Raw genomic sequence first — 17,315 nt, forward strand, 5'->3', positions numbered from 1 at the left:
AAGTAACACAAGTCTCCCAAAGTGAGCGTGGAAGTTCATTGGCATGAATAAATTTAAGTCAATTTCGGGCCTAATGTTGGGGATATTACCTGCGGTGTAACCCGCCCTAACTGGGCCGGGTCACTAAAGGGGCAACTCATACATGGTTAATGCAAGCCTTAGCCCAGGGGCCCATGAACCGGATGGCGGTTCAGGATTGATGCAGAAGATAAGCCGCTAAGGAGGTTTCCAGTCTTGGAAAGCACGGCGACTTAGAGATATGGAAGGCCACGATCTTTAGCGTGGCTAGGACTTTTTTAAACCCTAGGGCCTCGACCTGTATATAAAGGCGAGTCTCTCGGGCAGATAGGGCAAGTTAGAAATCATCGAGAGCTAGGTCAGTCGAGTCACGCCCTCCTTGTAATCGAATACATCATCAATCTACATAAAGCAGGACGTAGGCTTTTACCTCCACACGAGGGGCCGAACCTGGGTAAATCTGAGTCTCGCTTTCGCTCACCCCCTTTGAGTCGCCACCAAGGTGCGGTGGCTCCTTCACTAAGTCCTTTCAGGAGGACATCTGTCGTGACAAAACCACGAAAGTGACCGAAGGTTGTTCGGAGTCCCGGATGAGATCACGGACGTCACGAGGGTTTCCGGAATGGTCCGGAAACGAAGATTGATATATAGGATTGTTTCATTTGGTCTCTGTAAAGATTTCGAGCATTACTGGTAGTGTACCGGGAGTGACAAATGGGTTCCGGATCTTCACCGGGAGGGGCCCACCCACCTGGGAGCGAGCCCAATAGTCCTAGGGTGGCGCACCAACCCTTAGTGGGCTGGTCTCACCAGGGTGGGAAAGAAAACCAAAAGAAAAGAAAAAAAGAGGAAGGTGGGAAGGAAGAGGAGGACTCCTCCTTCCCCAAATCGAATTGGAGTTGGAGTCCTCCACTCCACTTCGGTCGGCGCCCTAGGGGCTCCCTTGAGCCCCAAGGCTAGCCCCTCCCCTCCTCCTATATATACTAGAGGTTTTAGGGTTTTTGAGACACAACTTTGCCACGTGCAACTCAAACTTATACCTCGTAGTTCTTCCTCTAGATCGGATTTCTGCGGAGCTCGGACGGAGCCCTGCAGGAATAGATCATCACCATCACCGGCGCACCGTCACGCTGCCGGAGAACTCATCTACTTCCCCATCTCTCTTGCTGGATCAAGAAGGTGGAGATCGTCATCGAGCTGTACGTGTGCTGAACGCGGAGGTGCTGTCCGTCGGTGCTAGATCGGGATGGATCGTGGGACGACGGTGATTTGAATCACGAAGTTGTACCACTACATCAACCGCGTTTCTTAACGCTTCCCGCTTAGCGATCTACAAGGGTATGTGGATCCGATCTCCCTCTTATAGATGAACATCACCATGATAGGTCTTCGTGTGCGTAGGAAATTTTTTGTTTCCCATGCAACGTTCCACAACAAGAAGCACATTATTGCTTCATTTGATCATGGTTAACTATATCCATCGCTGCTGCCTTTCTTTCTTTATATAATGTACGCCGCTTTTGGTTGAATTCTGCTCTTTTCTCATCGGTCGTTCGTGCATACCAACTCAGAGCATCCTTATTAATTTGATCCCGCTGATTCTCACAGGATGTTGATGGATATGTGCCCGGATTATGATTGTCCATGTGTAAGTATAATTTTGTAACAAGAAACATGTAGGTAATGGATCTGACTCATGAATGAAAATATTATCTATAGCTTTCAGAAACGGAGGTAAAATAATACACATTTGGTAAGTAACCTTAAGTTAGATATGAATTACCTTGTACGAACAATCTCGAAGCCACAAGTCTCTCTCTGATTTAAAACCTCAATATCCCATTGTTTGTCTTCTGAAGCAACATAATGATAGGTAAGAAATATCAAGATGGGCCACAAGGCTACCATTAACAGAGATTGTTTGCATATATATTACTGAATTTGTACTAACAATTAATTGTGCAGTGGCCACCTTATTATTTGAAAGTAATATTAACACTTAGTTTTGGGTTTGCCCAATTAAGTTTTCGCCATAGTACTAACATCTTCATGATGGCAGCATTCTCAAAAAACGCAAACCAGGATCTCAATGAGAAACGATAATATCTGTATTGTTACAAACTTTAACAACTGTACTAGATCGTTGATGGCGCATGTTGCCGCATCCGTCCATTTTGCAATAGAATAATAGTATTTTTCAGAAATATAATGCATAAATAAAGTGTTGAAAGACAGGTCTGATTTTTTGATTAAAATTGAAACTGTACAAAATAGTTATAAAGTATTGCATTACACAATGATACTAATTAATGCACAAAACAGGAGAAACAACATTACGATCTGATATATCATACATAATATTTTGTATAGTACATTACATATAGAAACACTAAGTAGTAATACCCTAGTCTAACATGCCATGTATCCACAACAGCATAAAGTACATGGACCGATCCTAGGTAACTACAGAAAACTACGTTATCATCACTACTATGGTGCTCTTTTTGCATTCGCGTGGGTAGTAAATATATACACAAAAGCCTAATCTAAAAGGTAGCTCGTAAGCCTAACTGCCTAACGTCAAATTCACGGATTGCTTCTTTGTAAAGTTATCCATATTTGTAAAAGACCCATAATCAAGCATAGTCTAGATGCAGCAGATGGTCGATAATCCTTTCTCCTTCCCTAGGACTTGCCAATTGTATCTGCAACAAATTAATTCTGGCAAACATCATCAGCATGAGCCAAAACTGATTACAAACACTAATTATGGACAAAGCAAATACCCAAGAGCTGCTCACCACAAGACAATAGGATTGTAGCGAAGGAAAATCTATGCAAATTTGAAGATGAAAAGGCAACCTCGTGGATAAGCATAGCTCCTAGGATTTTATTGTTGGACGAAGAAGGCACAACATGTACCACAAAGGGTACGAATAACCATTGTGTGAGATGATATAACTCATTTCAGAAAGGTATATGGATACGAATAGTACTGGTGGTTGAGGACGCACCTCATACATGGGGGACTATGAAATAATAGCACTGCTACACAATAGCAGGAATGCTTCTAGGAGACAAATAGTGAAGAATATCGTTGTGGTATAAATCCCCAATCACGAACTCATTTCAGAAAGGTAGAAGGCTAAAATACTACTCGTGATCGAGGATGCACCACATAGATGGCGGACTCTGAAATAATAATACTACTACACAATAGGAGGAATGCTTCTAGAACACAATAGTGAAGAATATCGTTGTAGCATCAATCCCCATTCACGAGAAGAGGTCATGCGAAATTTACAACATTGTAATGCAAGCAACTTCTGTTAGTCGTTTTCTTGAAGTATCCTTCTAGTGGAATGGAATATCATTATGGAATTCCTTGCATCCACACAAGTGATAAGGGCATACCTGCTAGTCTGTTCACTTGATTGAGTGTAGCTACAAAATAAGGTTGGTTCTTGGACCTAAATTTGCTTTCAGTTTATAAGAGATAGACCATTTGTGTAATAATAAAGTGAAAACATCAGTCCTTTAAACCATGAAACTGGAATACCTTCTCTCTGCTCACCTGGAAGTAGCAAGAAATAAATCAATGAAAAATCATAATATTATAAAAACATAAAATTTCATATAGAAACATGGATAAACAAATAATCCATAGAATCATTTTGTTGCCTCGACGACAAATGATAGCCTCGATATATGAGCATCATGCATCTGCAATATTAGAACTAAAGTAACACACACATATACGCGGAGCGCCATCATCCTCTGATGAGGTGAAAGCCTCCTAAACATAGGAGATGCAAGGACGACCACACATCTTAGACATATGCTTTTATTTTTATTTTTTTGATAGAGTACTTCATATAGGGAACTTGTAAAAATTAATTGCCATGCACGCATGCATGACTTCAGATAATGAAGCTTTAACATGTGAAACACAAATTTATTAAGGTGCCAACACTTGATTCTTTTCGAATTCAGTCTTATGGGTAGAAAGAAATCAAGAGCTGATACAAGGAAACTATACTGTGAACCTATGAACGTGGTACTGCCTCCATTATAGTGAAGAAGACGTACATGATAGAAGGGTGCTACTCATTGTCCTGCTTACTTCACCTCACACACGCAGGGGAAGGCAGAGCAACATGGATGTGGGGCAGAGGCATGGTGGCCATCGCTTCTCAGAACACGCAGGCCGCCAAGCGAGCTGATGTGTTGTGGTGGACGCTACTGCTGGGGGTCAGGGGGGAGGGGGAAGGCACAACATCACTACATGCAGTTTTCTTTGAAAAAGGCAACTATCATATCTCGTGAATTGATTGCTATCACTCCGGCTTTTGGCATTTGCTGATGTTCCTCTTGTTGCCTTTTATTTTCTGTTTTTTCTCTTACAATTTCCATTACCTTGCTTGCTTGATTTTCATTTTCCTTCCACAAAAGTTGTTTGAGTATGCAAACTTGTCCAGTTAGATTATTTCCTGTGTCACAATATTCCTCGTGAAGGTGCAGAAATAAGCCACATCGGCGCCACTTCGCCATGAAAATTTCAGATATTCCTCATAATTGTTCATCTCTCATAACAACCAATTTTTTTCGCAATTAGATGTTCACCACGTCTCTCATGACAAAACACCTACAGTAAAAAAACACATCACTTACAACATAGAAATATTTCCGACATTGAAGTCTCTAGTATTGTTCAGGATTGTTTCACACCATGTCTCAGAAGACAAAGAATTAAGATCATTTTTACATACAACCACTTCTCAGATTAAAGCAACCATAGATCTGTGGGGCCATCTTAGAATTATTTTAAACTCTGAAGGTTTGAGAAATGGTACCTTCGTTGTAGCTCATGTGCCTCCATTAAGAATCAAACCTCACATTCCAGCTGTGATAAAATGGCATCTATGATCAACTCTACGAGATTTCCATGAACTGTCCAAGCAGTGAAATATTGGTGACCACCTCCAAGAGTAACAATATATTTTAATAGGTTGAGAACTCTAGAGTCAAGCTTGATCCCCTGAAAGTACAGATTTAAGTGTGTCAGCTGCCACCCGAAATCCCCCATAGAGCCGCACTAACTGCGCAACATACAACCACTCCAAACCGGCAGATTGCACATAACTACTGCTGCTGTGGGAATCACACACACACACATGCACGAACCCACTCAATTTCCGCTCGATCATGCAGGGTGCATAACCTCGTCCTAGTCGAAGACGGAAAGAGAAACGGGGGAAGCGGGAGAGGCAGAGAGACCGAGATCATACATGGCCCTCAAACATCGCCGAAGTCGAGGGGCAGCCGACGGCGATCCGGGGCGCCTTGCTCCAGCTCCACTCGCCATCCCTCATCCTTCGGTTCTCACCTCTTGTCTTCTTCTCCCTTTAATGATGAGATGGTAGCGGCATGGAGGCAAGTCCATTGGGAAGGATCAGGAGATGCACATTGGGAGGGGACGGAGCTCCCGTGCCCTAGGGTTGTACGATTGGATCGTGTTTCCTAAAAGAATGCTACATGGGCTGCATCCGGGTGCCAGGCCCGATTAACCAGAATGCTCAGATTTTTCTACGGGAATAGCTTCCCTTAAGGACAACCAGTCAGTTAGCATTCGGACGGCCAAGGACTATCAGCTTATCTGATCCAACGGACAAAAAGGCACATGGCCTGAGATGACTCGGAAATGGTTCGGTTTTACTGTCCTTAATGTCCTACATAAGGGTTTGTAGACTGTATGTTAAAATTCCCCCTAGAGTCATATTAGGATGAACTCGTCTTAAAATTCTTAACTACAGAAGTTCCTATTAGAGTCCTTCCGCAAGAAACTAATATGTCCAAATAAATTCTAACACTGTGCAACGCACGTTCCACGTCATACATATTTAAAATTAAAATCACACATATTATAAAAATGATAGTCCATGATTTTATATGAAAATGTAGCCAACTATTATAGTCCAAATGCATCTACTGTGTGACTTGCATGTTACACAAAACATATCATCACATTCGTATGTGAAAGAAGTTTCTAATGAAATAATATTTATATTGTACATCTCATATACTAATAATTTTATCATTGGTGAAGGGCTACCTTGAAAAACGTATTAGGCCCTATATATGTGGGATGGAGGGAGTATATCACACACACTAAAAATATTAGAAATATATCCCAACAAAAAATTATTTGTTTAGAAAAAATGCTCCAATAAATGTTTTCAGCCATTGTTTAGATCATACATAGTGTTGTGGAAACTCTACCGCTGCAAGGTTAGCAAATATTATGTACTCCAACACATGAATAAAATAGAGCAGTTCGTAGCAAGGTGGAGCACGAGTTCATCTACATGCTTATGTTTATCCAAAGCCAATGAACATAAGAAGTCTTCCACTGCACATGTAATAGGTCGTAGTGTTAACAGTTTAGGAATGGGTATAACCATCATATTCAGAAGAAACTTTAAAGAACATAATCAGATTGTTTTTCAACACACCGGTAACATTTCTTTGGGATGAGAAATTGCTTTAACATGATAGGTGGACATTATTCAGAAAATAAAATGAAAAGGCAATAACATCTCAGTTAAGTTCAGAAGGGCCTCTAGTGCAACAATGAGCAGAAAAATATGCAATAGACACACACTTAGTACGTTGTCCTACAAAAATTTGGTAAGCACTCCTACAGGCTACAGTCCGTGCTCCAGTACATATGTTTCCATATTTGTTTTAACGATGGGACTGAGAAGTAAGATTAGAACTAACAGTAGAAGACACTGGAATTGAACATGGGAACAACGAAACAAAAGATTGGCATTTCAACCAGAACAAACCTGAATATCGTTCATCACAAAAAATCAGAAATTTGTTATTCATCAAACATCATGTAGAGAGCAAGCACGGAGAGGGGAAGGGATCCATACCACAAAAAACCAAAGCAAATGTCGTTCAGCTGGGCAGAGGTCCCAAGCCGAGGCGGAGATCAATGGCGGCAAGGTCCAGCGGCGTGGCGTGGAGGCGGGTTATCTGTAGACGGGGCGCGGTCGTTGCCGTCGCATGGAGGCGAAGGTGCCCGCCGGCTGCGGTACAGAGGGCACTGGTCAAGGCGGAGGCCGTCCGGTCTGGCGCATAGGCGAAATAGGGGGGAGGTGGGGCAGCGCGGCACGGTGGCCGCCTGTGCGTGGATCCGTAGGTCCGGCGAGTGGGGGGAGGAGGCGCGGCGGGGCAAGCGGGGAGAGGAGGCGCGGCGCGGCGAGCGGGGCAAGCGGGGGGAGGAGGCGCGGCGAGCTTGGGGAGGCGTGGCGCGGCGAGCGAGGCGAGCAGGGGGAGAACGCAAGAGGCCGGGATAAACTGCGAGACGACGTGCGGGATGTGCGATTAGTGCTAACGAAAACTGATTAGTTCCGTTAACAAAATATCCATGCCGTTGATTGAATGTTTAGAGGATCAAGATAGAGTTAGATCTGCCTTCTCTTGTTTTTTAGGGATAGTAGATACATCATAATCGCCTCTTACCTCACGAAATGGATCGTGGCCCGGCAGCAGATTTTTTTTCTCGTTCTTTTCTCGGGTGACCTTGTATTCTACTCCCTCCGTTCCAAAATTTTTGTCTTAACTTTGTTTAGAAATGAATGTATCTAAATACTAAACTTGACTAGATACATTCATATCTAAACAAATCTAAGAAAAGAATTTTAGGACGAAGGGAGTATGATTTTTTCTTGTTTTCTCGCCTATCAATTTTTTAGTTTTTCATCCTTTTCGGCTTCTTTTTGTTTGTTTATGTCTGTTTATTCTTTCTATTTTTATTTTCTATAAAATATTTATATATTTTCTAAAATGTGTAAATTCTTTAACTTTTTCTAATAATATGTGAACAATATCTTAATCATTCAAACATTATTTAACATCCCACGGCTTACAGAAAATTTAACATCCACTCAAACCTCATGAAAAAATTCCTTCATTTTCCTGCGATGTAATCAAACAAGTCCTTACTAGGATGGATTATCTATATCTATATTTATATCTATATCTATACCTATTAATAAAGCACATATTGCTTCTGTGGTACGTCATTAAATTTGCCACTAAAGTTCGTCAAAATTGCCCACCAATGTCATCCGCAAGTGACAAAAACAATTCGTTTTTGAACTTCAATTCGGCTCTTTGTTTCTCATTCTAAAGGCTGACGTTCCCTCATTTTACCACAACAACAGGCTAGGCCAACCGGTTGGGTGCGCCCTGCCCCAGCCAGGAGACCTAGGTCTGATCCTGACTGCTACCTTTTTCTTCTATTTCACACTTTTTCTATTTTTTTTTCTTTTTTACCTTTATTTCGATAAACTTTGCACACATGTTATCATGGATTAAAGAAATGTCATATTTGTAGACACAAAAGTTCCCACATATATTAAAAAATGTACAATGCGTATGGACAATAAAAAAATGTACAAATCTTTTTGTTCTTCTATTTCACACTTTTTCTATTTTTTTGTCTCTTTTGCCTTTATTTCGATAAACTTTGCACACATGTTAATCATGGATTAAAGAAATGACAATTTGTAGACAAAAAAATGTACAGTGCGTATGGACAATAAATAATATATTTTTCTTTTATTTTAAAAAATATTGATCGTGTATTTAAAAGTCTTTAAATGTGCATAGGAAAATGTTTCCGGTGTATAAGAAAACATATACAATTTCGATAAACTTTGCACACATGTTATCATGGATTAAAAAAATGTCAAATTTGTAGACACAAAAGTTCCCACATATACAAAAAAAATGTACAATGCGTATGGACAATAAAAAAATTACAAATCTTTTTGTTCTTCTATTTCACACTTTTTCTATTTTTTGTCTCTTTTGCCTTTATTTCGATAAACTTTGCACACATGTTAATCATGGATTAAAGAAATGACAATTTGTAGACAAAAAAATGTACAATACGTATAGACAATAAATAATATATATTTCTTTTATTTTGAAAAATATTGATCGTGTATTTAAAAGTCTTTAAATGTGCATAGGAAAATGTTTCCGGTGTATAAGAAAACATATACAATTTCGATAAACTTTGCACACATGTTATCATGGATTAAAAAAATGTCAAATTTGTAGACACAAAAGTTCCCACATATACAAAAAAATGTACAATGCGTATGGACAATAAAAAAATGTACAAATCTTTTTGTTCTTCTATTTCACACTTTTTCTATTTTTTGTCTCTTTTGCCTTTATTTCGATAAACTTTGCACACATGTTAATCATGGATTAAAGAAATGACAATTTGTAGACAAAAAAATGTACAATGCGTATAGACAATAAATAATATATTTTTCTTTTATTTTGAAAAATATTGATCGTGTATTTAAAAGTCTTTAAATGTGCATAGGAAAATGTTTCCGGTGTATAAGAAAACATATACAAAAATATATAATGTGTATGGAACAAAGTAGACATAGAAAATAGAACTTTTCAAAAATGTTAATCGTGTATTTTAATAATGTAAAACATGTATATAAAAAATATTCATGATGCATACAAAATATGTAAAATGCATATTAAAAAAATTAGTCATCAAAACTCAATAATGTTTGTGATGTCACACGCAAAAAAATGTTTCTAATGTATAAAAAATATACAATGTTGTTTATACAAGCTTTACATCAAAAATGGCTGAGCTTTGATTTTTCATATATATAAACTGTTTTGCTAATTATTATATGCTATCATATATCAGCAAGATAAAAATAATGTTCTAATGCATATGTTATCATTAATTAACAAAATAAAATTGCAAATGAAACTGTTAGTCATAGAAATTAATTAATTATAAAAAAAATTACAAGGGTCAACTTCTATTAAATTTATAGCCCGTTGCAACGCACGGGCATTTGTACTAGTAGAGAGTAAATCGAATACAAACTGTTTGCACTGCAATGGACTTTCCAAACTGAACAGATCCTTAGCTAGCGGAAACGAGTCTGAACCTAACTAAACCGGGCAGAGGTCAAGGTGACATGGCTGTGCGTCGACCCATTCTCCATCCGGATCCAGGAGTTGACAGAGAAATGCTCTTCTTCTTCAGAGATGTCAACGATCCTCGCCCCTCTTGGCCAGTCACCGTATCCTCCGTGCCCCGTGTGCCGCGCGAAGCACAGCCACAGTTTCTCGTAGGGGCAGCACCAGTCCAGCCCGTGGTTGTGCCCCACGAAGATCGCCTGCACATTACAAGATAGACGTATCATGTATACAGCTCGACAGGTAACCAGGCACCGCATTCAGAGTTTTTTCAGAATTCAGACGCAGTAGTAGACTAGTAGGTGAACCTTGACGGAAGGCCTGTGGGCAAGAGCGTCCATCATGCCCCATTCGGCCGCCTGTGGCGCCACGTCTTCCTCGTTGAGGGAGCCGACGCATGGCTTGCTGATCTCGGTCGTGGCCTTTGGAGCCACCTTGACGTACGCCGTGCTCGGTATGTGCCAGAACACCAGCTCAGGGATGCTGCCATCTGGGTTGAGGAAGCGAGCCTGGCTGTGGAACCACGCGGCCTGCGCGCAGGATATGACCTCCGGGTAGGATCCGCCGCCGGAGTCGAGGAAGTACATGAGCAGAGCAGGGTCCCGTGGCCGCTCGCGCGAGAGCACCTGCAGCACGTAGTTGGACACGCCGGGCCAGAGCTCCCGCGGGCCGACCGAGGAGCGCGACAGCCCGCCGCCGCGGCTGAGCTCGTCCGCCATCAGCTCGACCCGCGGCGTGCCCCGGAAGCTGCACCCTGGGGCGGCGGGCGGGCAGTGCACCGGCGGGACGCCGGCGGGGGAGAACCACTCCGGCGGCCACTCGAAGGGCATGTCGTCGTGGTTGCCGAACACCGTGGACCACGGGACGCCCCTGCGCCTGGCCGCGGAGACCGCCCGGTCCCAGTACAGGCTCGCGTTGGCGACCGGCACGTTGTTCGCCGTCACGAGGTCGCCCAGGTACACCACGAAGTCTGCGGACGACGATTCGGTGATTTGGAACGGGAAGTGGCTCGGATCCGCTTGCGCAGGGGGGAGGGAATGGGGCGGCCATCGGGCTAGTACGCACGCTCACCTGGGTTCTCGGCGTCGAGCACGGCGGCCATGACGTGGTCGGAGGCGGCGTCCTGCGCGGGGCCCCAGTCCGTCCAGGCGTTCTCGCCGTAATGCAGGTCGGCGAACAGCACCACCTTGAACCGGCCAGCCGGCGAGAACTGCAGCGGCGCCGGCGAGCGTGGCCCCGCGGCGCCCAGAGCCAGAACGGCGGCGACCAGGGCCCCGGCAGCCGAGAGGCGGCGCTGCCACGACCGCATCTCGCGCGCGCTCGGTGGCGGTTGATGAGCTCTGGAGTCAGGCGTGGATGGATGTGGCAGCTGGCAGCAGACCACGATCCAATGTTCGGAGAAGGTTTCGAGACAAAAAAACAAAATAAAAAAGACTGTCTCTGCACCGCAGATGCTCCTCGATCGGTCACGGTGACTGTCGGCGGAGAAGCAAATGATCAACGTGGCACCTCATCTCGTAAAGCTCGTACGTACGTGAAAACGAAAGGGAAAAAAAAGCTGGAATATGCGGCTCCATGCACCGAGAATATTCTCGGTCGGCATCCGCGGGCTGATCGCTGCGGACATTTTTTTTTTACCTTTTGCTCCGATAAATTTCAGAATTAACTTTATCTTTTAAAAGTTCGAATCAGATCTTTTATGATAACGTCAACGTCCCTCGTGTTTACTTTGCATTGGAGACGTTAAATTCACTTACGTCTGATATAGACTCGTATAACCGGCTGATCCGTTGAGTCTCTGACGTGGCTTGATACCACACGACACGAATTCTGGCGTTTGGTTCTAGACCAGATGCGAAGGACCTAGTTGTCTCATATCAAACGTCAAAAACTTTGGCGTCTGGTCCGAACAGATCTCACAAATATGTTTTTTATAATATGTGTCACATCCTCCACATACCAAGGTCTTTGATGTTTGGTGCTAGACGCCAAGGTCCTTGGTGTGGGTTCCTCGCGTGTGTTATGAAGCCACGTCAAAGACTCAACGGGTCATCCGGTCATACCAGCATGTATCAAACGCTAGGGACTTTGACGTCTTCCATCCAAACGAGACGCGATGGATGTTCGCGTCACCAAAAGAGATGGAATTCAAACTTTTTTTAAAAGAAAGGTCAATTTCAAAATTTGTTAGGGCAAAAGGTCAAAAAAATAATTTGTTTGACCGCTGCTTGCGAGTCGAGTGGAGACACAGCAGTCCCTGCCGAACACCGCCACGATCAAACTTTTTTTTGGGACGTCACGCATCTATAAGCGTAACTTGCAAATCTAGTCCCCAAGAGCAACTACAACCTAAACAAACGATGCTTTTATCTGTTCTCTGTTTATTTGGGTCGATCATTCACTTCGCGTCCGCCCAGTTTAAGATTTGGATCGGCAATACGACCAATGTCCGCGATCCATATTTACCAGTGTGGCCAGTTGGCCATCCTTTTCCAAAAAAATGCACACGTTTTACATTATTTGACAAGCACACATATAAAAAAATAACATAGTTTCACAATCAAAGAAAGAATAGTTTTTAAATAAATAATATAGTTTTACAAACCGAATAAAAATTAAATTATCTCAAATACATATGAAGAAAGATACATCTATTGGTTGTCAACATGAGCCCACATATGCTCAACCAAATCACTTTACAGTTGCATGTCAATTTCCCAATCACGCATTTAATAATGAAATTGGACGAACTATTCAAACCTTACAGCTCTTCCATGCTCAGGCACAACATTCCCACCGTGAAACTGAAATCCTCGATCGTAGATACATTCCGGACGCTCATGTTCTACGATCATATTGTGCATAATCACACAAGTTGTCATCACCTCCCACAGCTTCTTGATGCTCCTAGTCATAGTAGGGTTCCGAACGATGCCCCATCTAGATTGCAAAACACCAAAGGCACGCTCGACGTCCTTCCTAGCACACTCTTGCTCTTGAGCAAATCTTTTCCTCTTCTCTCCAACAGGGTCGGAGATTGTCATCACAATAGTAGTACAGTGAGGATAGATACCGTCACCTAGGTAGTATCCTTTGTCGTAGTTGTGTCCGTTGAGGTAAAAATCACCAGACACTCCGTATGCTATCATCCGGATGGCTGCAGTGCATTTTTGATAAGATGAGAAGTCAATCTTTCCAAGGGAGTCCTCTTTGCATTCAAAATAGTTATCATATCCGACCACCCCTCTCTAATAGGATTGAGAACATGCCTAGCCATACGTAAACGCCGTCGGAATTTCTGATGTTTGAACAACGGATTGGTTGCGTCAAAGTAGTCAAGCAAAGAAGGAAATGACCGATCTCTCAATTACGATTAAACGCTGGAAGGGGGATAGAGCCATGAAACAAAGGTCGTTGTCTATTAAGGTGGTGATGGACAAAGCACGACAGCCAAGATCTCCTCATCATCATTGGACGAGGAATCGTCGGAGTCGCAAAGGAAATTATGGAAAAAGAACTCGTCGATGTATTCTATTTTGTACCTTGGCAAACTATCGAACAACTTGTGGGCGGCGTCAAAGGAGCTAGCCGACGAAGAGATGCGCGCCTCCCTTGGACCAGGTGGCTGGCCTGGAGAAGTCCTCGCAGCGCCATGATGGTGGCGGCGAGGTGGCAACGTTGGGGGAATGTGTGCCGACATCGACAAATGAGGGTGGTGACGATGCGACGGAGGCGGGCGAGGGTTTAATGTCGATATGGATGGGAGAGGATGACCAATGTGCAACCGACTAGCGTGCCAGGGGGAGGAATAGGCGGGCGCCGAGTGCGTCCGTCTCGTGTCCACGCCGACGCAAATCAGGCTTAAAAATGGGCTGGGAATGGGTCGACGGGCGGATAAAAAGCGGACGCGCGTCCTTTTGGGTCGGCGCATTGGGCCAACTTTTCTGCCCACCGCGGCCCAAACGGACGCGCACACGAAATGGGTCGGCGCGGTGGAGTTGCTCTCAAACACCCGCGGACACGACCGGACGTGTCTGTTTTAAATCCCTACTTTTCCATCCACGCAGCCGCACCTTTTATATTTTTTCTCATATGTCCGATCACTTGTATTTGATTGGTGGAGAAGAAAAGAGATAAAGAAAATAATGAATAAATAAAGAGAAAAGGTGGTCCGGGATGAGGCCGCGTTCTACATGACAGACCGATCGGACATGTCCGGACGCGTTCACGAGCCCTCATATCGTCCTCATATTTAAGATGGACATAAGGGGCGTCGGTCAATCGAGGCGTTCCAGATGGGTATGAAGGGTCCAACCGGGTCAACATTTTATGATTGCTCAGTTACCAAACGGGCTGCCCAGGCGTTTAAGGCGGGTTTGAGGGATCCGGTTGTAGATGCTCTTAGGACCCTCTTGGTTGTTTTTCCGAAGTTCGAAAACCGAAAATTCAAGTCAAAATTCAAAAACGGAGGTCGCGCAAAATATGGTGCTCACTTCGTCCTAAAATATAGTGCTTATTTTAGACATTTTAAGCTAAGTTGTTGTACTCCCTTTATTTCATAATGTAGTGCGTATGTCATTTTTGATATTTAAGTTTGATCAGAAATTTAACCACATGAACGACTGCAACGGGACTAAAAGTTATATCATTAAAAACTTTTTTTGAAAACGAATTCAATGATATAATTTTTTGCTTCCAACAGAGTCGTTCATATTGATTAAGATAATGATCAAACTTAAATCGTCACAAGCGCGAACGCATTACATTATAAAATGAAGGAAGTATCTTTGACCAGGTTTAGATTCCTTTATCAATATCTAGAATGCGTTAACTGAGTCTAGCGAAGATGCGATGATCATTGTATTGAAAATCAAGAGAGAGAGAGAGAGAGAGAGGGAGAGAGAGAGAGAGGGAGAGAAGGAGAGAGGGAGGGGGAGGGAGGGAGGGAGGGAGAGAGAGAGATACTAACTACGGACCCGTAGGTCTATGGTAAACTACTCACACATCACCATGGAAGCAACACGGATGATGTAGAGGCCCTCCATAATAGACCCCCTCCGTCAGGGCATCAGAAAAGGGCTCCAGATAACCACACGATAGAATAGAGACTTGCGGCGGTGCAAAAAGTGTTTCAGGAGGTTCTCTAGTGTTTTCGGAATATATATGTGAATTTATAGGCTACACAGGGGCACCAAGAGGCAACCAAGGGGAGCACGAGGCAATAGGGTGTGCCCTACTCCCCTCGCCACGCCCTGTTATCTTGTTCCTCCCTTTTGAGGCCCCTGGTCTCCTTCCGAAGCTTCCACGTCTTCTTTTGGTCTAGAAAAAATCATATTAAAGTTTTATGGCAATTGGATTTCGTTTGGTATTGTAAACCTGAAAAGCCAAAAACACTGCGAAAATAGCAACTGACACTTGGCACTGGATTAATAGGTCAGTGCTTAAAAATAATATTAATTCATAAATAAACTTCCAAAAAGTATCCTATAATGACATGAAACATTTAAAAATTATAGACACGTTGGAGATGTATCAGAAGCTTTCAAGTCACGTGGTTGTGTCCGCGGCTCGTTTGTGAGTGTTTGGAGCTCGTCCCAAGAGCTTACCCTAGTCATAGGGAACTTGGGCCTTTGTTGACCAATTTTTGGATACGTAAGTTTTTTTAACACAATACAACCGCAAAGCGCTCATATACACGCGCATACACTCATCTACGGGCACCTTCGAGAGACTGAGCCAACATATCATCTTGAGATTTACGAAGTCATCGTATGCGCTTCGTCGTTGGCGGGAACGTCTCCTCCTAGTTAAAGCGTATCGCCGAAAATTCTGAAAAAAATTCAAGAATAATGCAAGCACGAGGACTTGAATCCTCGTGGGCTGAGAAAACCACCATTCCTTTAACCATTCAACCACAATTTGGCTTGCGGATAAATAAGGTGAGGCATTCATTGTCGTGGGAGCATTCGTTGTTCCCCATCTCTCGAACGAAGATTAACACACCTTCAAGTTTGTGAAACTTGGATTACATCATCATATCCATTATTTTTGGCTATCTCTTAACCCCAACTTTACTTGTGATTATTACTTACTTGTTTGCTTCTTTGTGTAGTTTAAGTCCTACACTTGACATTGGTATTTATATTTTTCTGAATTTATTTTAGATTTTTTAACGACGTGCCTATAATGTAGGGAGACATTCTCGTTGACTATGAAGGTGTGTGTTGCGACTCGGTCAATATCAAGATGATATGTCGAATCTGTCTTTCAAAGGTGCTAATACAAATAGGTATACATGCATGCATTTATAAGAATGATTGTATATTCGTATATGTGAGCCAATTCGATTGTACTGTGATAAAGAAAAATACAGAATTCATCGGTTGGTGGCTCAGAAGCGATTTAAACGCTAGTGGTACGTGCGCACGGGATGAAAAGTGTTTGAGTTAGAGCATTTAGAGCCGTACATTGCAAATATTATCCTCTATTTATCCATCCGTATAGTCACGTTTTTTAATTTCTTTATCATATGTCCGGTCACTTGCACGTAGTTAATGAAGCGGAAGTGAAAGAAAGAAAATAATGAATAAAAAAATATGATTCAGGATGGGTCGCGTCCTATGTGGCGAGTCATCGTATCCTCCCTATATTTAAGATGAACATGAAGTTGACTGACAGGCCGGACGTATAGAAATGATAAAAGAGATTCAGTTAAGTCATTTGTTTTTTTTCTTAAATATATAATTGATCATTTGAGGGATTCGGATATAGACGCCCTTAGCAGGCATCGACATCACGTTGTGTTTGCGTTTGATCCGCCGAAAGAGCAGATGTTTTTTTTAATGTTCGAGAGAGCAGAGTTGATTGATCCAGCAAGCTTAGCCTCTCTATTCCCACGCAGGATCAATCAACCAGCTAGCCTTTACACGTACGTGTGCAGCCTTCCGATGATCTTCTTTTTTTGACAGACCAGACCTCCAATGATCTATTTTACCGTTCAAAAACCAACAGGACAGGGGGCACCAGGAAAAATAATAATTTTGTGTGATATACAAGTGCCAAGAGTAGTATTATCATTTCAAATGCAATTTAGCATTTTTAGCTCTAAAATGAACCCAAATGTTTTATTGGGGATAAAACTTAAAGCCGATGTTAGGCAGGGAAGAATTGTCTTACCAGCGTTAAATAGGGAATCCAATTTTTAAAGTAGTGTTAAATGAGGAATTCTTTCAACCATTTGTCAGAGGAGGGAGAAG

General features: G+C 42.7%; 1 protein-coding gene and 1 long non-coding RNA gene across 2 annotated transcripts; both read right to left on the reverse strand.

Moving 5' to 3' along the window:
* Positions 1-2,339: 2,339 nt before the first annotated feature.
* On the reverse strand, positions 2,340-7,379 carry LOC123425269. The gene is made up of 3 exons (XR_006621809.1): positions 6,957-7,379; positions 4,872-5,056; positions 2,340-3,592 (listed from the first exon to the last, which is right to left on the reverse strand). It is a non-coding gene; the product is annotated as an uncharacterized LOC123425269 (long non-coding RNA).
* Positions 7,380-9,847: 2,468 nt separating this feature from the next.
* LOC123429681 (probable inactive purple acid phosphatase 16) lies at positions 9,848-11,557 on the reverse strand. The gene is made up of 3 exons (XM_045113694.1): positions 11,131-11,557; positions 10,368-11,029; positions 9,848-10,259 (listed from the first exon to the last, which is right to left on the reverse strand). Exons 1-3 carry the CDS (start codon positions 11,366-11,368, stop codon positions 10,029-10,031), a joined length of 1,131 nt encoding a protein of 376 aa, XP_044969629.1. The 5' UTR covers positions 11,369-11,557; the 3' UTR covers positions 9,848-10,028.
* Between the last annotated feature and the right edge of the window lie 5,758 nt (positions 11,558-17,315).

This window comes from Hordeum vulgare, chromosome 2H (genome assembly GCF_904849725.1).
Source record: "Hordeum vulgare subsp. vulgare chromosome 2H, MorexV3_pseudomolecules_assembly, whole genome shotgun sequence".
Taxonomy (NCBI): domain Eukaryota; kingdom Viridiplantae; phylum Streptophyta; class Magnoliopsida; order Poales; family Poaceae; genus Hordeum; species Hordeum vulgare.